Source organism: Ranitomeya variabilis, chromosome 2, assembly GCF_051348905.1.
Source record: "Ranitomeya variabilis isolate aRanVar5 chromosome 2, aRanVar5.hap1, whole genome shotgun sequence".
NCBI lineage: Eukaryota > Metazoa > Chordata > Amphibia > Anura > Dendrobatidae > Ranitomeya > Ranitomeya variabilis.
This window is the reverse complement of record NC_135233.1, coordinates 492,419,466-492,445,201: the sequence shown is the minus strand read 5'-3', so window position 1 is coordinate 492,445,201 and position 25,736 is coordinate 492,419,466. Positions and strand designations below refer to the sequence as shown.

General features: G+C 43.9%; 1 protein-coding gene across 9 annotated transcripts in view; it reads left to right on the top strand.

The window, feature by feature from the left end:
- Positions 1-25,736, top strand: part of RAB3IL1 (RAB3A interacting protein like 1) — a 147,664-nt gene that overhangs the window by 109,654 nt on the left and 12,274 nt on the right. For all 9 annotated transcript variants that reach the window (XM_077287966.1, XM_077287964.1, XM_077287962.1 and 6 more), the window contains 2 exons: positions 11,856-11,955; positions 22,201-22,267. In XM_077287966.1, coding sequence (XP_077144081.1) covers positions 11,856-11,955; positions 22,201-22,267 — 167 coding nt within the window. The remainder of the gene's footprint in view (positions 1-11,855; positions 11,956-22,200; positions 22,268-25,736) is intronic.

Sequence of the window (25,736 nt, the reverse complement as noted above, 5' to 3'; positions counted from 1 at the left end):
TGTATGTATGTATGTATATAGCAGCCACATAGTATATAGCACAGGCCACGACATATTGTAGAATACCCGATGCGTTAATACAGGCCACGCAGTATATAACACAGCCCAAACAGTATATAACATTGCCCACGTAGTATATAACACTGCCCACATAGTATATAACATTGCCAACGTAGTATATAGCAGCCACGCAGTATATAACACAGCCCACGTAGTATATAACACAGCCCAAACAGTATATAACATTGCCCACATAGTATATAACACTGCCCATGTAGTATATAGCAGCCACGTAGTATATAACACAGCCCACGTAGTATATAACACAGCCCAAACAGTATATAACATTGCCCACGCAGTATATAACACTGCCCACGTAGTATATAGCAGCCATGTAGTATATAACGTAGCCCGCGTAGTATATAACACTGCCCACGTAGTATACAGCAGCCATGTAGTATATAACGCAGCCCACGCAGTATATAACACAGCCCACGTAGTATTTAGCAGTGTGGGCACCATATCCCTGTTAAAAAAAATAAGTAAAATAAAAAATAGTTCTATACTCACCCTCCGTCGTCCAGTGAAGCTCTGTCGATGCATGCGCGGCTGCCGCCAGCTTCCGTTCCCAGGATGCATTGCGAAATTACCCAGATGACGTAGCGGTCATTTGGGTGCTCAGATAACTTTGATCAAGGTTTCAGACCATATTTAGCCTGTTAAGGTTATGGCTTGTTCACTATCATCATTCGGAAGTTCAGGTGATGCAAATTTTGCAGCTTTATCAAACCCCAGCCTCCTCTAACGTTGTGCCAAAAAATAGCCGCCATGGCTTCTTCTGAGAAGCTGCCTAGCACTCTGAAAAAGAAAATGGTGAAGGCCCACAAAGCAGGAGAAGGCTATAAGAAAATAGCTAAGAGTTTTCAAGTTGCTCTTTCCTTAGTTTGAAATGTAATTAAGAAATGACAGTTAACTGTAACAGTGGAGGTCAAGATAAGGTCTGGAAGACCAAGCTAAATGTCAGTGAGGAGCTGCTTGTAGGATTGTTAAATAGGCAAATCAGATTCCCCGCTTGACTGCAAAAGACCTTCAGAAAGATTTAGCAGACTCTGGAATTGTGGTACATTATTCTACTGTTCCAAGATACCTGCACAAATATGGCTTTTATGGAAAAGTAATCAGAAGAAAACCTCTCCTGTGTCCTCACCATAAAATTCAGCATCAGAAGTATGCAAAAGAACATCTAAACAAACCTGGTGTATTTTGGAAACAAGTCCTGTGGACCGATGAGGTTAAAATAGAACTCTTTGGCCACAATGATCAAAGGTATATGTGGAGAAAAAGACACAGAATTTCAGGAAAAGAACATCTCACCAATATTAAGTATGGGGGTGAAGTAATAATGATTTGGGATGTGTTGCAGCCAATGGCACGGAGAACATTTCACAGGTAAAGGGAAGAATGGATTCAATTAAATGTCAACAAATTCTTGATGCAAACATAAAATCATCTAGAAAAAAGCTGAAGTTGAAAAGAGGATGGCTTCTACATATGGATAATGATCCTAAACATAGGTCAATCCACAATAGACGACCTCAAAAGGGGCAAGATCAAGGTTTTACAATAGCCCTCACAGTCCCCTGATCTAATCATCATTGCAAGGAACTGGAAGAATTCTCCAAGGAAGAATGGATGAAAATCTGTCAAACAAGAACTGAAAGGGTATGTGTCCACGTTCAGGATTGCATCAGGATTTGATCAGGATTTGATTCAGGTAAAATCTGCACCAAATCTGCACCTGAGGTCACTGGCAGGTCACCTGCGTTTTTCATGCTTTTTTTGACGCGTTTTTTTCATGCGTATTTGTGTGTGTTATGTAAGCTCAATAAAGATATACCAAAAAAAAAAGGGTGATGTAATTTCTTGTCCAACCTCTTCATTTACATACTCCATTGAAGAATAATGTTTACACACAGAGACAGATAGATGATAGATAACAGATAGATCAATAGATAGATAATAGATGATAGATAGATAGATATAGGATAGATAATAGATAGATAATAGATAGATCTATCGTATCTATCTATCATATCTATCGTATCTATTATTATTATCTATTGATAGATATATCTATAGATAGCTAGATAGATATATCGATAGATAGATAATAAATAGATAGATAATAGATAGATACGATAGATAGATAATACCAAGCCCGATGTTTAGTATATCTATGTATCTATAGATACAGTTAGGTCCATATATATTTGGACAGAGACAACATTTTTCTAATTTTAGTTATAGACATTACCACAATGAATTTTGAACAAAACAATTCAGATGCAGTTGAAGTTCAGACTTTCAGCTTTCATTTGAGGGTATCCACATTAAAATTGGATGAAGGGTTTAGGAGTTTCAGCTCCTTAACATGTGCCACCCTGTTTTTAAAGGGACCAAAAGTAATTGGACAATTGACTCCAAGGCTATTTCATGGACAGGTGAGGGCAATCCCTTTGTTATGTCATTCTCAATTAAGCAGATAAAAGGCCTGGAGTTGATTTGAGGTGTGGTGTTTGCATTTGCAAGATTTTGCTGTGAAGTAAACATGCGGTCAAAGGAGCTCTCCATGCAGGTGAAACAAGCCATCCTTAAGCTGCGAAAACAGAAAAAACCCATCCGAGAAATTGCTACAATATTAGGAGTGGCAAAATATACAGTTTGGTACATCCTGAGAAAGAAAGAAAGCACTGGTGAACTCATCAATGCAAAAAGACCTGGGCGTCCACGGAAGACAACAGTGGTGGAGGATAGAAGAATAATCTCCATGGTGAAGAGAAACCCCTTCACAACAGCCAACCAAGTGACCAACACTCTCCAGGAGGTCGGCGTATCAATATCCAAATCTACCATAAAGAGAAGACTGCATGAAAGTAAATACAGAGGGTTCACTGCACGGTGCAAGCCACTCATAAGCATCAAGAATAAAAAGGCTAGACTGGACTTTGCAAAAAAACATCTAAAAAAGCCAGCACAGTTCTGGAAGAACATTCTTTGGACAGATGAAACCAAGATCAACCTCTACCAGAATGATGGAAAGAGAAATGTATGGCGAAGGCGTGGTACAGCTCACGGTCCAAAGCATACCACATCATCTGTAAAACACGGCGGAGGCAGTGTGATGGCTTGGGCATGCATGGCTGCCAGTGGCACTGGGTCACTAGTGTTTATTGATGATGTGACACAGGACAGAAGCAGCCGAATGAATTCTGAGGTATTCAGAGCCACACTGTGTGCTCAGATCCAGCCAAATGCAGTCAAACTGATTGGTCGTCGTTTCATACTACAGATGGACAATGACCCAAAACATAAAGCCAAAGCAACCCAGGAGTTTATTAAATCAAAGAAGTGGAATATTCTTGAATGGCCAAGTCAGTCACTTGATCTCAACCCAATTGAGCATGCATTTCACTTGTTAAAGACTAAACTTCAGACAGAAAGGCCCACAACCAAACAGCAACTGAAAACCACCGCAGTGAAGGCCTGGCAGAGCATCAAAAAGGAGGAAACACAGCGTCTGGTGATGTCCATGAGTTCAAGACTTCAGGCAGTCATTGCCAACAAAGGGTTTTCAACCAAGTACTGAAAATGAACATTATATTTAAAATTATTGAATCTGTCCAATTAGTTTTGGTCCCTTTAAAAACAGGGTGGCACATGTTAAGGAGCTGAAACTCCTAAACCCTTCATCCAATTTTAATGTGGATTCCCTCAAATGAAAGCTGAAAGTCTGAACTTCAACTGCATCTGAATTGTTTTGTTTAAAATTCATCGTGGTAATGTCTATAACCAAAATTAGAAAAATGTTGTCTCTGTCCAAATATATATGGACCTAACTGTATATCTATCTATAAATCTACTATATAATTGTCTAAGGGGTACTTTCATCTGTCTGTCCCGGAAATCCTGCGTCGCTGATTGGTCTCGCCAGCTGCCTGTCCTGGCTGCCGCGACCAATCAGCGACGGGCATAGTCCGATTAGTCCCTCCCTACTTCCGTCCAGTCAGTGCCCGGCACCCGCTCCATGCTCCCACCCAGTCAGCGCTCACACAGGGTTAATGCCAGCGTTAACGGACCGCGTTATGCCGCGGGTAACACACTCCGTTAACGCTGCTATTAACCCTGTGTGTCCCCAACTTTTTACTATTGATGCTGCCTATGCAGCATCAATAGTAAAAAGATGTAATGTTAAAAATAATAAAAAAACAAAAAACCTGCTATTCTCACCTTCCGTAGTCCGCCGAGACGCGCGCGGCCTCCGCCATCTTCCATTCCCAGAGATGCATTGCGAAATTACCGAGAAGACTTAGCGGTCTTGCGAGACCGCTAAGTCATCTGGGTAATTTCGCAATGCATCCTGGGAACGGAAGATGGCGGCAGCCGCGCGCGTCTCAGCACATCTTCGCTGGATCCCCGCGGGTGAGTATATAACTATTTTTTATTTTAAATATTTTTTTTTAACAGGGATATGGTGCCCACACTGCTATATACTATGTGGACTGTGTTATATACCGCGTGGCTGATATATACTACGTGACCAGTGTTATATACTGAGTGGGCTGTGCTATATATTACGTGGCCAGTGTTATATACTGCGTGGGCTGTGCTATATATTACGTGACCAGTGTTATATACTACGTGGGCTGTGCTATATATTACGTGGCCAGTGTTATATACTGCGTGGGCTGTGCTATATATTACGTGGGCTGTGTTATGTACTGTTTGGGCTGTGCTGTATATTATGTGGACAGTGTTATATACTGTTTGGCCTGTGTTATATACTACGTCGCCTGTGTTATATACCGCGTGACTGCTATATACTGCGTGGGCTGTGTTATATAGTATGTGGGCTGTGTTATATACTGCGTGGGCTGTGTTATATACTGCGTGGCCACAGTTATATACTGCGTGGCCTGTATTAACGCATCGGGTATTCCACAATATGTATGTATGTATATAGCAGCCACATAGTATATAGCACAGGCCATGTAGTATTTGTCTGTTATATACTACATGGCCTGTACTATATACTATGTGGCTGCTATATACATGCATACATAGATATTCTAGAATACCCGATGCGTTAGAATTGGGCCACCATCTAGTATATCTATAGATAGATTATCCATCTCTCTATGTAATCATCTAAGGGGTACTTCCGTCTGTTTGTCTGTCTGTCTGTCTGTCTGTAACAGAAATCCCGAGTCGCTAATTGGCCCCTCCCTACTCCCCATCCCGGACCAACTTTTTTACTATTGATGCTGGCTATGCAGCATCAATAGTAAAAAGATATAATGGTAAAAGTAATTAAAAAAAAATAGTGCTATTCTCACCTTCCGTCGCCTCCGCAGCTTTCCCGCTCCTCCCAATGCTCTCGGCAACTTCCGTTCCCAGAGATGCATTGCGAAGTTACACAGATGACTTAGCGGTCTCTGGCAAAGACCGCTAAGTCATCTGGGTAATTTCGCAATGCATCTCTGGTGGACGACGGAAGGTGAGTAAATAACTATTTTTTATTTTAATTCTTTTTGTGGGCTGTTATTTACTACGTGTCTGCTATATACTACGTGGCTGCTGTATACTACGTGGCTGCGCTATCTACTGCGTTGGCTGTGCTATATAATATGTGGCTGTGTTATATACTACGTGGGCTGTGCTATATACTACGTGGCTGTGCTATCTACTGCGTGGGCTGTGTTATATACTACATCGCTGTGCTATATACTATGTGTCTGTGCTATATACTATGTGGCTGTGCTATATACTACGTGGCTGCTATATACTACGTGGCTGCGCTATCTACTGTGTTGGCTGTGCTATATACTACGTGGCTGTGTTATATGCTACGTGGGCTGTGCTATATACTACATTGCTGTGCTATTTACTACGTGGCTGTGCTATATACTACGTGGCTGTGCTATATACTAAGCGGCCGACCGCGACCAATCAGCGACATTGGCACGGAATTTAACCCCCACTCACAGCGCGACATACATACATACATACATATTCTAGAATACCCAATGCGTTAGAATCGAGCCACCATCCAGTATATATATAATCGTCTAAGGGTCTGTTTGTAATGGAAATCCCGCTTCGCTGATTGGTCGCGGGCGGCTGGTGCGACCAATCAGCGACAGGTGCAGTCTGGCCGTGAATTGGCGCAGGATTTAAACCATGCTTCGCTGATTGCTCTCGCCCGGCCGGCCGCGACCAATCAGCGATATTGCAGCGAGATTTAAACACCACTTCGTAAATAAACTACATACATATTCTAGAATACCAAATGTGTTAGAATTGGGCCACCATGTAGTAGATATGTAATAGCAAGGCCGATGTTTATGAATGAACGTTTAATTTAAAAAAAAAAATGGGAAAAAAAATGGCGTGGGCTCCCGCAAAATTTTCTGCGCCAGAGAGGGAAAGCCGACGGGCGGGGGCCAATATTTGTAGCCTGGGAAGGGGGTAATACCCATGGCCCCTCTCTGGGATATGAATATCAGCCCGCAGCTGTCTGCATAGCCTTTACTGGCTATAAAGATAGGGGGACCCCCCCAAAAAAGACGTGGGGTCCCCCTATATTTTATAGCCAGAAAGACTACGCAGACAGATGCAGGCTGATATTCATAGCCTAGAGAGGGGCCATGGATATTGGCCTTCCCCGGCTACAAATACCAGCCCCCAGCCGCCCCAGAAATGGCGCATCTGTAAGATGCACGAATTCTGGCACTTAGCCCCTCTTTTTCCACTCCCGTGTAGCGGTGGGATATGGGGTAATAAGGGGTTAATGTCACCTTGCTATTGTAAGGTGACATTAAGCCGGGTTAATAATGGAGAGGCATCAATAAGACGCCTATCCATTACTACTCCTAGAGTAGTGAAAGGGTTAAAAAAAAAATAAAGACACAGCCAGAAAAAAGTATTTTATTATTCTTAATTTAACCATACTTACCATACTCGATCATCTGCAAAAAATTAAAAATAATAAACCGTATACTACCTGTCCGTTGTCCGTACGTTGTCCAATTAATAACGAGTGTCCCACGATAATCTCCCCTATAGAACAGTGACATTGGGTGATGTCACTGCTCTATAGGCCCTCCAGTGACACACTGACAGGAGACAATGGCTCCTGCAGTGCATCACTGAGGTTACCTGAGTTCAGGGTCTCACTTTATGGCATTGCTGCGTGGGAACTTTCTCACACAGCCGTGCCGCAAGTGAGACTAGGGACTATTTTTTACAGTGGCGGAGGAATACAGGATACCTTCCTTCATTGTATACCTGGAGCCCCTGGAGAGCGGTCGCATCAGCTGATGCTGCTGCTCTCCACGGGAGATCGCCGTGAGACACTCGTTTTGTTTGGATTTCTGCGTTCAGGGAGTATAGTGTTTGTTTATTATTTTAATATTTTTTACAGGTGACAATGGCTTCGGGTATCAAAGTGACAAGTGATGGTGAGTATGTACTCTATGTTTAATGTACTGTATGTCTATATGTATGTACTGTATGTATGTGTATGTGTTGTATGGTGTATGTTGTATGGTGCATGTCGTATGTTGCATGTCGTCACATGTTGCATGTCGCATGTTGTCGCATGTTGCATGTCGTCGCATGTTGTTGCATGTTGCATGTCGTTGCATGTTGTCGCATGGTGTATGTGCATGGTGTATGTTGTGTGGTGTATGTGCACACAGTGTAGACGAGTCCGGTTCTGCTACATCTGGATGCCTGATATCTAGATGTAGCAGAGCCTGTAGATGATCGCCGGAGATAACTCCAGCGATCACCTACACTGCAGCGTTCTCACAATCAGCTGATCAGCTGTTTGCGAGAACCAGACTAGTGACCGGAGATAACTCCCGGTCACGTGCACGGCAGTTCTCGCGATAACATAAGTTATGGCGAGAACTGCAGTGGACGAGGGACTTCCGGCGGCGGGACAGGTGAGCCGGCAGACATGCGTAGTAATCTGCATGTACGCAGTTTCTACGCATGTGACTAATCATTAGATGTGATTTTATCGCTTCTAATGATAGTCTATGGTAAATTTACGGTGCGGCGACGGATAGTCGCCGCTTGGTAAACAGACATGCTGCGTTCTGAAAAGATGCGCCGCATGTCCGTTTACGCGGGTCTGCCGCCTGCGTGTTTTACCGCATAGTGGAGATGGGATTTCATGAAATCCCCTCCACTATGCTGTAACATCTGGACGCTGCATGTTTGACACTGCGGCTCAGCGCAGGGTCAAACACGCAGCATTTCCTGAACGTGGAAACATACTCAAAGACTCTTGGCTGGCTACAGAAAGCATTTACAAGCTGTGATATTTGTAAAAGGGGTGCTTCTATGTACTAACCATGCAAGGTGGCACACTATTGCATTGTCCCATTTTCCTTTTGCTAATTTTTAAAATGTAAAATATGAAAATATTTTCTTTTCCTAAAATACAAAAGAAATGTGTCATCTTTATCTTTAGGTCTTTTAGAGATAGTTTAATCTTCAACTTGCTTAAGGGTACCGTCACACAGTCACACTTTGATCGCTACGACCGTACGATCCGTGACGTTCCAGCGATATCCATACGATATCGCAGTGTCTGACACGCAGCAGCGATCAGGGATCCTGCTGAGAATCGTACGTCGTAGCAGATCGTTTGGAACTTTCTTTCGTCGCTGGATCTCCCGCTGACATCGCTGGATCGTTGTGTGTGACACCGATCCAGCGATGTGTTCGCTTGCAACCAGGGTAAACATCGGGTAACTAAGCGCAGGGCCGCGCTTAGTAACCCGATGTTTACCGTGGTTACCAGCGTAAAAGTAAAAAAAACAAACAGTACATACTCACATTCCAGTGTCTGTCCTCCGGCGTCTCAGCTTCTCTGCACTGTGAGCGCCTGCCGGCCGGAAAGCGAGCACAGCGGTGACGTCTGACGTCACCGCTGTGCTTTACGGCTATGGCGCTTACACAGTGCAGAGAAGCAAAACGCCGGGGGACAGACACCGGAATGTGAGTATGTACTGTTTGTTTTTTTTTACATTTACGCTGGTAACCTGGGTAAACATCGGGTTACTAAGCGCGGCCCTGCGCTTAGTAACCCGATGTTTACCCTGGTTACCCGGGGACTTCGGCATCGCTCCAGCGCCGTGATTGCAAAGTGTGACCGCAGTCTACGACGCTGGAGCGATAATCGTACGATGCTACGACGTCACGAATCGTGCCGTCGTAGCGATGTAAATGGTACTGTGTGACGGTACCCTAACTGTTCACAAAAACAGTAATTTTGACCAGGGGTGCCCAAATATTTACATGATACTGTAGATTGCACACAGGTGGGCGTCCTGTCACTAAGCGAGGAACTTATGAAGGTAATTGCTTGCACCAGAAATTTTTAGAGGCTTCATAGCAAAAGGGGTGATTACATATGCACATGCCAATTTTTTGTTATTTGATCTCATAAATGCAGTTTTTGCCTATATTTTTCTCACGTCACCAACTTAGACTATTTAGCGCTGACACATCACTCACCAATCGGATTATAAAAATATTTAAACACAGGTTGTAATGTAACAAAATAGTTAAAAAGCCAAAGGTCTGAAGACTTTCGCAAACTACTGTGTATATATACAAGTTTAAATCACTTCCCATTTTCCTCATTCAAAAATAAAGAATTAAAAAAAAAAAAATTGGTATTGCTGTGTTTGAAAAAAATGCAAGTTATCAGTTTATAAAATTATTTAAACTGTGTGTTAAAGAGAATCTGTCAACAAGTTTTTGCTATGTAATCTGATGACAGCAGGAGATAGGGGCTGAAACACAGAAATCAGGGATCTGTCACTTATCAGGTTGTGTGCTGTTTACTTACAATTAAGGTTTTATCACCTGGACATTATCACTGCCTGGACTACAGCTCAAGCACCTGCTAGATCGACCACGTCTCCTCCCCGAAAAGCAGCTCATTATCAATAGACAATGTACACAAGAGAGCCTGGTGTGGCGGGGTTAGCTTTCTGAGCTCTGCTACCTGCCACATCTAAAATCTCTGAGTGTGTCACCACTGCTGCACCCTGTAAACTAAGTGACACATCGTTGGAATCAGGGTCTCTTTTTCTATGTTATGCTGCTCTTATGCTGCAGTTAGCAAAAAACAGCTGACAGATTCCCTTTAAACACAGAAAATGAAAAAAAATGAAACATAAGAATTGTTGTTTTTTATTGCCACACTTTTCTAAAAATACAATAAAAATCTATTGAAATGTCACATCTATCCTAAAATGTATCAATAAAACTACATCTCAGATCCCTACCCCTATTTGTTACTCCTGAAAGATGTATGTGAGTTTTACAAGGGGCCATCTACTGTATTCTTGTGACTCTCTCCATCATAGTTTATGGCATTTACATTTACAATGGGGAGAGTCCCCGTCATGTATGGCCTTCCCTTCTCCTAAGTGCTAAGTGTTGGTATAGGGGACCCCTTTTATTCCCATAGGTACAGGCTCCACTTTCTGGACTTCTATCTATCAGGCGTTTATGGCATGTAATCTTGATATGCTGGAAATGTCTCAGATGATAATAACTTCTAAGATTTAATGCTGCCCTTGGGAGCGACTCAGTATGACAATGTAGGCTCGGAGCGGAAGGATAAGAGGAGATGGCTTATCAGGTCGGAATATGGCTCCAAGTGCAACAATGTGCACTAATTGTGATACAAAATACTGGCAAAAATGAAAGAAGCCAAGGCAGTAGTGTCTACATTGTGGAGCGGGATACAGTAAATGTAGACTGTATTTGATAATGTTGCCGTATATTCAGAGCACCTGGTCTAGTTTTATGCTGTCACACCATTAGATAAGATTAGTATATCTCACCCAATGGGGTTTTGGAGAATCTGCAAAAAATGTTAACCCTAAAAATAACATGATGCTAGGGCAGACATTCACTTTAAGACTAATTAAAGGCATTCAATCAAAGTGACTGTGTAAAGCACCACTCCAGAGTTCTTAGAGTTCTCCACATGCAGCTGATACCAGCTATGTTACATACTCAGCATCTTTTTCTATCAGGAGCAGTCGGAGCCGAGCTCCAGTTGCTGCTGTTAACCATTTAAATGTCGCTGTCAATCACTGACAGCATTGTTTAAATGACATACTTGCCATTTCTCATCTGCATTAGCTCCTATTGGCCCCGTGTGATGCGTCTGCAGAGCATCGATGGGTTACCATTGCAGCCCTGGCCCTATTGAAGAACCCCATCATCACTGCCATCTTGGTATTTCAGTGAAGCTCAGACAAAGGGACAGCAATTGTACCTACATACTGCAGTATATGTAGTATCACATGCTGGGTGCTGCTATTTCCTCTCCATGTGCTTTTCTCCGTGTCTATAGCTTGTTTTCTCTGCTTTCCATAAGACTTTAGTCACTTCATTCCCTTTCCATTGCAGATCTGTGAACAACACCCTCTTTGCTGCTATCTCTAAGGGTGCAGTCAGACGGCCATATTACTCTCGCGAGTACACAGACTGGCCAGTAGCGCTAAAAACCTGAGCGTGACAGCTGCATAGAAATACAGGCTGTCACTCTCAGGTAAGAAGAGCCGACGGCCAGTCCGAGCATTGCGCTGCGAGTAATACACCCGTCTGACTGCACCTTGAGAGGAAAAAATCAAAGGGCTAAGCACTCAGAATAACTACTTCCATTCAAGAAGCCTTTTCCCACCTTCGTATCTTTACAATATACAGTAACATACTGTATGTCTAGAATCTTACATTTCTGCTGATCTACTTCATTTTAGGAAATGTGCACTCAGCGGTTTGTCACGTTCCTGCCGCCACCGCATTAAGCTGGGAGATTCCGGGAATTATTACTTCATCTCACCCTCCTGCCGGTACAGGGTAAGTGCTGGATAAAGGAAGGGTGCACTTCCATCTTTGCTCCCTAACTCCGTGAAGCATAGCAAAGTGCAAGCTATTGGAATCTTGTGGCCACGTTTGCATTTCTTACATATGGGGGCCGATTCAGTAAGACTGGAGTAGTGAACATCCGTGCTATGCCAGTCTGGCTGGAATTCATTAAGTGATCTGTGGAGCGGCGGAGTGCCGGTGTGCTACCCGATGGAGAAAGGTGAGTACAGTGCGAATAGATAATTACCTTCATTAGAATTCCTCAATCCACAAACAGGTTGTCAGCTCCGGGCTGGAGCCTTCGTCAGGTGTCTGTACAATGTGAGGGCTAGGCGCTGTTTAAATAGCAGTTTTGGCAGTAAAAACAGATATCAGTTTCCAAAAATATTTTCTTTGTATAAATATTGGCTAAAAATACTAAAGGAATAATTCAGATTAAAATCATCATAGTACAATTCAATTAATTGTATTTTAAAAATTACAGAAAAATAGATTATCATTATACAGATTAAAATCCTTTATTATCGCTGCATCATTAGAAGGTTATTTGGGTTCAAAATAACTGAAGGGAGAATTAATGTAATAGAAGAAATGGAAATGCAAGTGTCCATTCATAATTAGTGTTTCTATATAATGTAACAGTTTGTACAGTAGCCAATGAGATGTAGTTCTTCTTTAATCCAGGAGGTGCCATCATTCCTCCATCAGCACAGAATGGCTTCTGTCATTGCCATTTCATTTAGACATAAGGTCGTATGAAAGGACGTAATGTTCCAGGTTGTACAGGTCCTTCTCAAAAAATTAGCATATAGTGTTAAATTTCATTATTTACCATAATGTAATGATTACAATTAAACTTTCATATATTATAGATTCATTATCCACCAACTGAAATTTGTCAGGTCTTTTATTGTTTTAATACTGATGATTTTGGCATACAACTCCTGATAACCCAAAAAACCTGTCTCAATAAATTAGCATATCAAGAAAAGGTCCTCTAAATGACCTATTACCCTAATCTTCTGAATCAACTAATTAACTCTAAACACATGCAAAAGATACCTGAGGCTTTTAAAAACTCCCTGCCTGGTTCATTACTCAAAACCCCCATCATGGGTAAGACTAGCGACCTGACAGATGTCAAGAAGGCCATCATTGACACCCTCAAGCAAGAGGGTAAGACCCAGAAAGAAATTTCTCAACAAATAGGCTGTTCCCAGAGTGCTGTATCAAGGCACCTCAATGGTAAGTCTGTTGGAAGGAAACAATGTGGCAGAAAACGCTGTACAACGAGAAGAGGTGACCGGACCCTGAGGAAGATTGTGGAGAAGGACCGATTCCAGACCTTGGGGAACCTGAGGAAGCAGTGGACTGAGTCTGGTGTGGAAACATCCAGAGCCACCGTGCAGAGGCGTGTGCAGGAAATGGGCTACAGGTGCCGCATTCCCCAAGTAAAGCCACTTTTGAACCATAAACAGCGGCAGAAGCGCCTGACCTGGGCTACAGAGAAGCAGCACTGGACTGTTGCTAAGTGGTCCCAAGTACTTTTTTCTGATGAAAGCAAATTTTGCATGTCATTCGGAAATCAAGGTGCCAGAGTCTGGAGGAAGACTGGGGAGAAGGAAATGCCAAAATGCCTGAAGTCCAGTGTCAAGTACCCACAGTCAGTGATGGTGTGGGGTGCCATGTCAGCTGCTGGTGTTGGTCCACTGTGTTTCATCAAGGGCAGGGTCAATGCAGCTAGCTATCAGGAGATTTTGGAGCACTTCATGCTTCCATCGGCTGAAATGCTTTATGGAGATGAAGATTTCATTTTTCAGCACGACCTGGCACCTGCTCACAGTGCCAAAACCACTGGTAAATGGTTTACTGACCATGGTATTACTGTGCTCAATTGGCCTGCCAACTCTCCTGACCTGAACCCCATAGAGAATCTGTGGGATATTGTGAAGAGAAAGTTGAGAGACGCAAGACCCAACACTCTGGATGAGCTTAAGGCCGCTATTGAAGCATCCTGGGCCTCCATAACATCTCAGCAGTGTCACAGGCTGATTGCCTCCATGCCACGCCGCATTGAAGCAGTCATTTCTGCCAAAGGATTCCCGACCAAGTATTGAGTGCATAACTGAACATTATTATTTGATGGTTTTTTTGTTTGGTATTAAAAAACACTTTTATTTGATTGGTCGGGTGAAATATGCTAATTTATTGAGACAGGTTTTTTGGGTTATCAGGAGTTGTATGCCAAAATCATCAGTATTAAAACAATAAAAGACCTGACAAATTTCAGTTGGTGGATAATGAATCTATAGTATATGAAAGTTTAATTGTAATCATTACATTATGGTAAATAATGAAATTTAACACTATATGCTAATTTTTTGAGAAGGACCTGTATATCCAGAAGAGCTCTCTTTTTTTTAGCAGATTTAATCTGTTTTAATGTGGGTATTTGAACTATAGGTATTATACAGTAGATATGGGATTTTTATGGCTAGGGTGAGAAAATGCAGTGTCTTGATAAACTGTGTTGCATAAATTTATTTGTTTGTATTAGATCTGTGTTTGTTGACTTTATTGTGGAACACTCACGTTCTTCTCCCTACATATTGTTAGTTACAGCAGCATGTTTTTAGATAAATTACATATTTGGATTGACAGTTTAATTTTTGTTTGACAGACCCCATTATAGATAAAGGGATACATTGGATAGTCTTTTTGCGCGTCATGAAACAAATACAGCTTGCACAAAACTGATAGTGGTTCTGGTGGCATATTTATGTACTGATGGTGGTTATGGTGATGTGTCCCGGTTTTGGTGACATATTCATGTAGTGATGGTTGTTTTGGTGCTGTATTCATGTACTGTACTTCTGATGGCTCTGGTGATGCATTCATGCAGTGATGATGATTCTGGTGATATATTCATCACCCGAATCATCATCAGTACATGAATATGAAACCAAAATCATCATCAGTACATAATTAGAGTATCAGAGCCATCAATAGTACATGAATATGGCACCAGAAACATCATCAGCAAATAAATATGTCACCAGAACCACCATAAGTACATGACTTCATCACTAGAACCTCCATCAGTAGATGAATAAATCACCAGAACCCCCATCAGTAAAGGAATACATCACCAGAACCTCCATCAGTACATGAGTACATCACCAGACACACGAGTACATGAATCTTACACAAGAACCACAATGTACTTAAATACAGGAATCAAGCTTAATATCAATTGTAATGTCAAGTCAGCCCACAAACAATTCTATAGCATGAACTTACAACTCCAAAAATTCCAGTATATCCTTAACAATGGTAAGGAGATACTGGAAGTTGTTGTTACCAGCCATCATCAGACTGCGGACCACACAGGAACCACAGTACTGCTGAGACTCAGCCAGTATCACAAATAAAGATTTACATCAGGTACTTTATAGATTACATCTTTTCTGGAGTCGTCTCTTTCTTCTTATCTCTATCTTTTTAGATGCTATGATAACTTTTCACATCCACAGCCCTTCTCTGCAGACCTCCCTCTTCTCCGGTCTTTTACAGCACATCCCCACATGGTGCCCTTAAAAATAAGAATGTTATTAAAATGCCCTCTGCATAAAAATATCTAACCATACTGTGCCAAAAATGAGCCTCCTATGCTATATGGAATCCACGCTGTCCGCCTTAAAGGGAACCTGTCACCACATTTGACCTATCTAAACTATTAATATGGGAATACAGGTTATAGACTGCTGAAAAGGTCCTCGATGTATGTCTCATATCAGATGCCTTGTTGTTGAGAAATCACCTTTTATCACGTTATATAAATGACCTCTTCCAGGCTCTGGTGGGGACGCTGTCTGGAAGAGAACTTTGCCTCCAGAGATTATTTTACACCGAGTTACCAGTGTGAGACAAGTAACTAACACAGAACAGGAGAAATTAAATTTCTCTTCCTGCAAACACATTTTTGCTTCCCTCCCAGCTCTGTTGTATAGTGGCAATTTTGCAACCCTGTCTGCCTGTGAACTCGATGCTGGAGGTGAGAGGAACCTGCAGATGTGGATCACCCCCCAAGGGCTGTGGGGTACTCGGTACCGGGTCCTTCGGTTCACAGGGGGATGTCACGGTGGCTGACCCGGTCCGTGGCCCTGGGATGTCCGTGTAAAAGGGAAAGGTCTTTAAGGGGAATGTTCGTGACGCCACCTGTGGTATTCGGTCAGGGTGACCGACGCTGCTTTAAGGTGTCCGCTGGGGTGATGTTATGGCAGCTAGATGGTATACCTTCCCACAGGTGAAGTATGTCCTCAGGGCTTCCCGGTGTATAGATGGTGGTATGGTGAGAGGCGCAGAGAAGAACGAGGACAATGTTGTAGTCTCTTTACCTTTACTGAAGACTTCAGCATCCACAGTCCAGGGCACCAGATCACAGGGCAGGCAGCGTCTGGCCGGTTTGGAGGCAAGTCCAGAGTCCCCTTATCCAGGTGGAAATCAGTAGCCTTCCCTTGCGCTGCGATGGTGTAGTCCCTTACTGCCTATGGCTTCACATAAGGGTCTCACAGATGCGATGTTTCGTTCTCTCTGTACCCCATATAGGATAGGGCAAAACCCGTATGACTGGTGACTTGAGCCTGTTTATAGGGTCTCTTAGATAACCCGGGTCTGTAGGTGTCTCCGTGCCTCCTGGGTGTAGGTGCGGACAGGTCACCTCTCTGAAATAAGGCGTAGAGGTCCTTACTCCCTCGGTGTTCCGGCTACCGGGATTTGCGCCTCAGAAGGAGAGAGCTTGAGTGGGGCTGGTCCCCTTCTGTTATCCTCTCCTTTGCTTCGACTTCCTTCACGCTCGCTGCAATACAGTTCTGCCTTTCAATGTCTCTTTCTGGAAGCTGCAGCTCTGAGGGCATGCACAGCTCCTTTGACCCTCTGTTCTCCTCAGACCCTGGTCTGGAACTTCCTCCAGAACTCCTGTCTGGAGCTCTGTCAGGAACTGGCTCCTGTCTGGCACTAACTAACTTTCCCCACAGACTACCAGTTCTATATATGTGGGGAGTGACCTAATAAATAGGAGCAGAAGCTCCCCCTGGTGGCCTGGAGTGTGAAATGTGTTGCATGTTTGTGATACCTGGATGCAGTTATCCTTCCTTGCCTCCAAACGTAGCATCACTCTCCCCGAGAGGAAAGCAATACCACTGCGACGACCAGGACCCCGGGGCGCCGCAGATGTGTTCGGTATAATCACACACAACTCTGCAGTGAGATCAGGAGAGCAGAGAGTGGTCATCACACATCACACTGGTAACACTGGTAACCATTACACATCACATTACACATCACACTGGTAACTCCCCCCCCCCCCCCCCCCCCATTCATGTAAAATAATCTCTGGATGCAGAGTTATCTTCCAGGCAGCATCCTCCCCAGAGCTTGGAAGGGGTCACTTATATAAAGTGATAAAAGATGATTCATCCACAACAAGTTATCTGATTTGAGACACACAGGGAGGACTTTTTCAGCTGTCTATAGCGTGTATGCCCATATTAATAGTTTAGATAGGTCAAATGTGGTGACAGATTCCCTTTAATGATCTACACCCACCACACTGTCTGCCATTATCAGCTATAAACGCAACACCGTCCGCCCGTATGAACCACAGCCTTTACCTTGGCTGTCCTGCCTCATCTGTTTTCCATTACATTTTCTAAATCTCCAAATTGTCTCTCTACCAAGCTAACATCTCTCCATACTGTGCCCTCATTTCACGCTGTCCCCTTTCCATATTCATTCTTTGCCCCCTTTTCACACTATGCCCTCATATTGCCCACCATGCTGCCTTCTTGAAACTTTAACCTCTCCTCACACTGTCTCCTTACACAGTATGAAGGTCACCACAGCTGCCCATATGGTATGACATCCTCAATAAGTTGGCAATATATAGTATAGTCACCACCACAGCCCCCCATATATAGTGTGATGTGCAAAACAGCCCTTTGTGTATTGTAGGACGGCCCCCACGGCACTCCATATAGTAGTATGACCTCCACAGCACCCACACAGTATGATATCCACCACAGCCCCCTATCCAGTATGGCCACCACAGCCCCCAGTATAATGTCCTCCACAGCCCCCTATCCAGTATGGCCACCACAGCCCCCAGTATAATGTCCTCCACAGCACCATATACAGTATGGTCACCACAGCTCCATATATACTTTGCTGCCCCAGCACAGCCCTTAATTTGCTGTGTGACCCTCCCCTTCTACCACCCCCAACACAACCACTAATTCCATGGCCCTCCACACAGCTCCTCACTTCATGGTCCCAGGCACAGCCTTTAATTTCATGGCCCCTGCACAGCCCCTCTTTCACAGACAAATAATATTAGAATAAAAAAAAAATGATACTCACCTAATCCAGACTCCCTGTCCACCGTCTCCTCTTCTATCCTGTGCAACAGTGGGAACTGGATGGCGCAATGAAGTCCCTGCATCATGTCATCCAACATCCCCTGCCTGCACCGTCTCATACAGGGCACAGGCTGTGCTGTGCTGGAGTTCCCTGGGGTTCAGCTCCTCTGCTTCTGTCCCGGCGGCATCACATCAAATATATTTGCGTCATACTGAGTACTGGGGGAGAGTGACAGTCAGGGCAGTGGCAGAGAGAGGGGTGAGTGGTGTCAGTGACTGACACTGCTCCCCTGTGTGCCCGCTTCCTGGCCGTCACTGTGCTGAATGCCTGCGGCTGGAGTAAAGTGTCAGAGGGCCGCAGGCATTCAACAGTTCTTTTCCAAAGTGGGCCCTCCTTGGGTAGGCAAGAGGTAGCTCCTAAGGCAGGTGCCTACCCTTCCTACTCCTTGTCCTGGCCCTGATCCTAACCACAAAAATCCTATATCCATAATACTCATATATCAAATACCCAAATGCACACAAAACAGATTTAACCTACTAAAAAGGAGAGAAATCCTGAACACATCATCAGCTGGGGGCCGTGAGGACAGAGTTTGGGAAACACCGGTCTAATGACCGATCCATTCTGGATCAAATAACTACATCTGATGGGCTAATATAATGATACAAACTGTTACAAATTACCAGCTACATCTTCCAAAAAAAGATAGCAACATTAATTATGAATTATGCATTTTAATGTTTTCTATTAAATTAATTCTCCCTACAATTATATTGAAACCACATGACCTTCTAATAATGGATTGTAATCTGTATAATGATTATCTATTTTTCTGTAAATATAAATTTAATTGCACTATAATATATTTAATATGAATTCCTTTAGTATTTTTAGCCAATATTTATACATAAAAAATATTTTTGTAAACTGATACCAGCTTTTACCGCCAAAACTGCTATTTAAACAGCGCCTAGTTCTCACATTATACAGACACCTGACGAAGGCTCCAGCCCGGAGCTGACAACCTGTTTGTGGATTGAGGAATTCTAATTAATGTAATTCACTATTCGCGCTGTACTCGCCTTTCTTCATCAGGTAGCACACCGGCACACCGGCACTCCGCCGCTCCACAGATCACTTTTAACCCGCTTAGTCCCTGAACGGATATACTCTTGTGCTGTATCCCATTCTGAAGGTGAAGTGGGTTCATCACCCAAACCACCATTCTCCAGAAATAATACTCCGGCCATGCAAACTCCAGCGCTATTGATGAATTGGACGGGCAGGCTTGGTCACGCTCCCGCCAGCCCTGGCCACTCTCCACCTCTGCCCATTTCATTCATTACAACTCCACATTGTGCAAAAATTTGGTGACTTTTCAAAGCTTTATGCCACTTTTCTGGCGTTAAAGCTTTAATAAATTGTCTCCATGTTTTTTTTGGTATAGAGAGACTTATGAAATACCCACTAGTTACCTAAGATGTAGCTTCCAGTTATCTGGTTGTAGACTAGTACACAAGCTTTTCCTTAGCCACCACCACTATGCATCCACAGTATGTCCCATTCATATTAAATTCTAATTGTTCTTTCAGACCATGTGATCTCATTTGATACATAATGTGATAAACGGGCAATTTACAAATTGCTTTATTTTCACACTATGTTGTCTTTCCCTGCTGACCGCCTGTGATGGAGTGCAATTCGTCTCTAGCAGAGATGGATTACAGTGGGGAGGGCCTTTGTCTGCTCCTGCTTTCCTGTCTGTCACACTTCATACAGGCATAACAATGACAATAATGTGGTAACACATACTGGAAAGTCAGAGAAGGAAAGCTGCAGCACTTATAGTGCTGGCAGAATACAGATGAAGGGTATCCACTTACTCCAAAAGAGTGGATGGCGAGTTGTAGAGTAAAAGACCTATCAGACTGGCATGAGCATCTTTTTGCAGAGGGATCGAAGAATGTAGCAGGACCATGCGTTCCTGCTGATTATTTTTATGAATGGATAGACATAGTCTAAGGCCACATTCACACGTTCAGTATTTTACCTCAGTATTTTACCTCAGTATTTGTAAGACAAAATCAGGAGTGGAACAATCAGAGGAAAAGTATAATAGTAACACTTCACCGCTTTTTAGTTCATTAGTTGTCACCTTACTTCCCCTCTATTTATTGCCAGTCCTTCATCAGGCTCCCGGTATCCTTGGACCTCGTCTTGGGTGGCTCTTGCACTTGCTATGATGTTGTGGGGCCTAGTAAGTGGAGCGCCCCCAGACGCAGGGCTGCGGGGTACTCGATACCGGGCCTCTCTGTCTCAGTTCTGGGGTTGTCACGGTGGCTAGACCCGGTTCGTGACCCTGCTAAGGGGCGTCCAATGAAAGGTGTGATGATGGTGCGTGGTGCAGGTCGCGATGAATAACGAGGACACAGGGTTGCAGTCTCTTTACCTCTTTACTGAAGGCTTCAGGATCCGCAATCCAGAGTACTGCTAACAGGGCTGGCTGAGACCGGCCAGTCTGAAGGCACATCCAGAGTTCCCTTTGCAGGTGGAAATCAGTGCCTACCTTCTAGCGCCTGTGTGTTGTAGTACCTCCCTGCTGAGCACCACGGGATAGTCCTCACAACTGTTGTGTCTGTTTCTGATGTTCTTCTCTCACAACTCGTATCTGTTCTGATATTCTTTCTCCGTCCCCCAGATGATATGGATAGGACGCACCCGTATGATGGGGTAGGCCTGGAGTTCTTCCGGGACAATAGTGACGCCCCTCTCCCACAATTGCCCCCTATGTCTGCTTAGGTGAATTAGGTGAGACAGCCAACCTAAAGTCAACTGCCCTGCCGCTGTTTGAAGTATTGCTTGGAGCCCAGTACTTCCTCGGCGTTCCGGCCACCGGCTACGCGCCTCAGTAGGATGTTGCCACGATCTTAAGGCACGACTCCTACTTGTTCTATTCTCCTTTGTGCTGCGATCTCGTTTCTCACTTCTCCACAATAAACCTCGTTTCGTTTCCTTTCTTAAGATGCCGCCGCATTCGAGTGCAGGCGCGGCTCCGTAACGTTCTGTCTTGTTCGCTAGGTCACTGCCAGGATCCCACCCCTGACAGGGACCCCCCTGAATCTTCCCCTGCAACACCCTCTGCCACAGGATGTTACCTGGGCAAAACCCAGTCAGCTTCTCCCTAACTTCCTATCCAGCCCCCAGTTTTACCAGAGTGTGAGGAGTGGCCTAATACATAGAACCCTTTGCTCCCCCTGGTGGCCAGAGTGTGAAGTGTAATGTGTGACTGTGATACCTGGTCAGGTGAACTCCTTAAGTGCCATCAGACGTACCATCACTCCCCTTAGTGGCGGAGCATCAGTACTGCAACGACCAGGACTCTGGGGCGCTGCACAAGTCCAATAACCCTCCTGGACGTCTGGTCAAGGACAGATAGATGCGGAATTGATGACCGCTGTGTCCCAGAGGACAGGTCACTGAACCAGGGCAGTACAAAATATTTTGCTCAATTCCACTATGAACCCTTCCCAGGAGGTTTCAGCTCCATCTTCTTTCTATGCCAACCTCTCTTGGTGCTTTCCCCTTCTCACTAAGGCCATGTGTAGTATAGAGGCAGGCCATGAGGGTGTTATGGGGACCGCTAGGCCCGGGGAGACCAGACCTGCTTAGCTACATCACTTATTTAGTTTCATTCCCTTTAGAAAACAAGGATGACAACCAATGAAGCCCCGCTGTGGACTGGTGTGTGGTGGCGTCTCCCAGTAGCTCTTGTCCTGCGTCCTTACTGCCTTGTTTCTCACATTGCCTTCTCTCCTACAGATAACAGCAGTCTGCAATTTCTTCACTTACATCCGTTACATCCAGCAAGGTCTGGTACGCCAGGACAGTAAGTAGCCTCATCTTGTGTTCCAGACACTTTCTTTTCGTCAGTGCAGTATGTATGATCTGTGAAAAGGAACAAAACCAGCACAGGGCGAGCCGTGCACCGTAAAGATGGCGGCGGCGTCTACAGCGAGTGATGAATTGTCATTGGAATAATGATGGCAGTGAGGTGCTTAGTTCCCTGTGTACTGTAGGGGTATGTTCACACATGGCGGTTTTGTCACATATTATACACAGTGCAGTTGGTGTAGTAAATGGGCAGCATTTGAGCCCTGCTTTGTTTTTGCCAAGACGCAGCATGTCAATGCTTTCAATGTTTTTGCAATAAATGGGTGAAAAGCGCAAGTAAAAACACTTAAAAAAACACATGTAAAAACAAGGCAAAAATCCATGTATTGCATGCAGCGCCTTTCCTGCCTCCACTATGGTATTTGGTGCAGAAAAAATGTTGCAAAAACACATGTGCTCCTACCCTAATACTGCACTCCTCCTTGTATATTGAAGACCGGCATAACATGCAGTTGCCTAAGGCCTCATTCAGACATCAGAGTTTTTTCTGGTACGCAAAAAAAAAACTGTCTGATTTTCATCTATGTTTTTGATCCAATTTTCCTCTGTATTCAGTCAGCATTTCAGATTTTGCCATCAGTGATTTTCTTGTATGAGAAAATGAATCAATAAATCTCTAAGATTCTCCTAAACAATGCAATGGTGAAAACAAGGATGACACATGGATGGTAATGTGCGCTGACAGCGATTTTTCACGGACAATTGACTTGTTTGGCGATTTTCATATATTAGGACAGGTGCAGACGAGCACATTTATTGTCCATTTGTGATCTAACTAAACATCAGATGGCACTTGGACCAATGTTATTCTATGGGCTGTGCACATGTCCTAATTTTTTCCTCAGAGAGAGATGGTCTGGGGAAAAAAATCGCTGCATGCCCGAGTTTGATCCACTATTCTGATTGCACTCGGACATGCAAGTCAATGAGTGCATGGGAAACATCAGACTGCACTCAGATGGCATCTGAGTGCAGTCCAATTTACACGGACTGATGAACTGAGAATTTTCTTTTCTCCATCTTCTCCTTATCTGAGAGAATCAGATCACACTCTGATCATACTATGATCACATGATCAAATTCTGATCAGAGTGTCATTGGCATAATTGTCTGGGTGAAAAAATACGTGGTCGCCTGCACCTGTCCTTACTCAGATGCATTTGAGGCATGTGATGTGTTTTGATCTATTACATAACTCACACTCTAAGGCCGGGGTCACACTTGCGAATTCAATGCGAGACTCGTGCAAGTCTGTCTCATCAATACCCGGCATATAGAAATATATGCAGCCGCACGCTCGGGTCCCCAGTGCCGGTGGCAGTGCTAGGTATTGATGCGCGAGTTTCTCGCATTGAACTCGCAAGTGTGACCCCGGCCTAAGTGTAAGGTCACACTTAATGTCTTTGTTACATTAGTATTTTGCCGCAGATTTTGTTGTGGAATTGCTGCACATTTCATTGTCTCCATTGCAAATAGTGAAATCCAAGCACAAAGAGTTGACGTGCTACAATTTTTACATCTGTACAACATGTCTGTTTCTGCACGGGAATTTTCAGCAACATGTATACTGTATTAGGCTGACCTCACACTAGCGAGTTTTACGGACGTATGAGCACATAAACTACGTCCGTAAAATACGCATTACACACGGCCCAATGATTCTCTATGGCCCAGCTCCTATCTGCCGTATATTACGCATCCGTAATATACGGTCTTGTACGGCCGTAGAAAATCGCAGCATGCTGCGTTTGTCACCGTATTGCGCAAAAAAATCGCCAATGAAAGTCTATGGGGGCGAGAAAAATACGGATTACACACGGACCAGCAGTGTGACTTGCGAGAAATACGCAGCGGTGTTAGAGAGAAAAGCCGGTAATTCAATTGCCGGCTTTTCATTTCTCCTTCACAAACCCGACATGATATGAGACATGGTTTACATACAGTAAACCATCTCATATCCCCTTTTTTTTGCATATTCCACACTACTAATGTTAGTAGTGTGTATGTGCAAAATTTGGGCGCTGTAGCTGCTAAAATAAAGGGTTAAATGGCAGAAAAAATTGGCGTGGGTTCCCGCGCAATTTTCTCCGCCAGAGTGGTAAAGCCAGTGACTGAGGGCAGATATTAATAGCCTAGAGAGGGTCCATGGTTATTGGCCCCCCCTGGCTACAAACATCTGCCCCCAGCCACCCCAGAAAAGGCACATCTGGAAGATGCGCCTATTCTGGCACTTGGCCACTCTCTTCCCACTCCCGTGTAGCGGTGGGATATGGGGTAATGAAGGGTTAATGTCACCTTGCTATTGTAAGGTGACACTAAGCAAGATTAATAATAGAGAGGCGTCAATTATGACACCTATCCATTATTAATCCAATTGTATGAAAGGATTAAAAAAACACACACACATTATTAAAAAGTATTTTAATGAAATAAACACACAGGTTGTTTTAATATTTTATTGCTCTCTCAATCCACCTGAAGACCCTCGCTCTGAAAAATAATAAACCAACAATATACATACCTTCAGATGATCTGTCACGTCCCACGAAGTAAATCCATCTGAAGGGGTTAAATTATTTTACAGCCAGGAGCTGTGCTAAAGCACTCGCTGGTGCCTGTAAACCCCGGGTACTGAAAGGAAAGCAGGATGATCTGTACTTACCTTGAGTTGCAGTGATGCGCCCTCTGCTGGATGTCCTCATATGAACTCGAGCGTGGGAACTTTTCCAAGGCTCCAGTTCATGAGGACATCCAGCAGAGGGCGCATCACCGCAACTCAAGGTAAGTACAGATCATCATTTTTAACCCTTTCATACAATTGGATGAATAATGGATAGGTGTCATAATTGACACCTCTCCATTATTAATCTGGCTTAATGTCACCTTACAATAGCAAGGTGACATTAACCCTTCATTACCCCATATCCCACCGCTACACGGGAGTGGGAAGAGAGTGGCCAAGTGCCAGAATAGGCGCATCTTCCAGATGTGCCTTTTCTGGGGTGGCTGGGGGCAGATGTTTGTAGCCAGGGGGGCCAATAACCATGGACCCTCTCCTGGCTATTAATATCTGCCCTCAGTCACTGGCTTTACCACTCTGGCGGAGAAAATTGCGTGGGAGCCCACGCCAATTTTTTCCGCCATTTAACCCTTTATTTTAGCAGCTACAGCGCCCAAATTTTGCACATACACACTACTAACATTAGTAGTGTGGAATATGCAAAAAAAAAAGGGGGTATGAGATGGTTTACTGTACACTGTCTTCCAAATTATTATGCATAAAGAGTTTAGGAGTGATAAGGTTAGAATTTTTTTGTTTGTCATTTAAACTCATTGATGGTGAGATGTGTGTCAGGGCTCTTTATATCACTGAAAGCAATTGCAGATACCTGTGAAAATTAGTT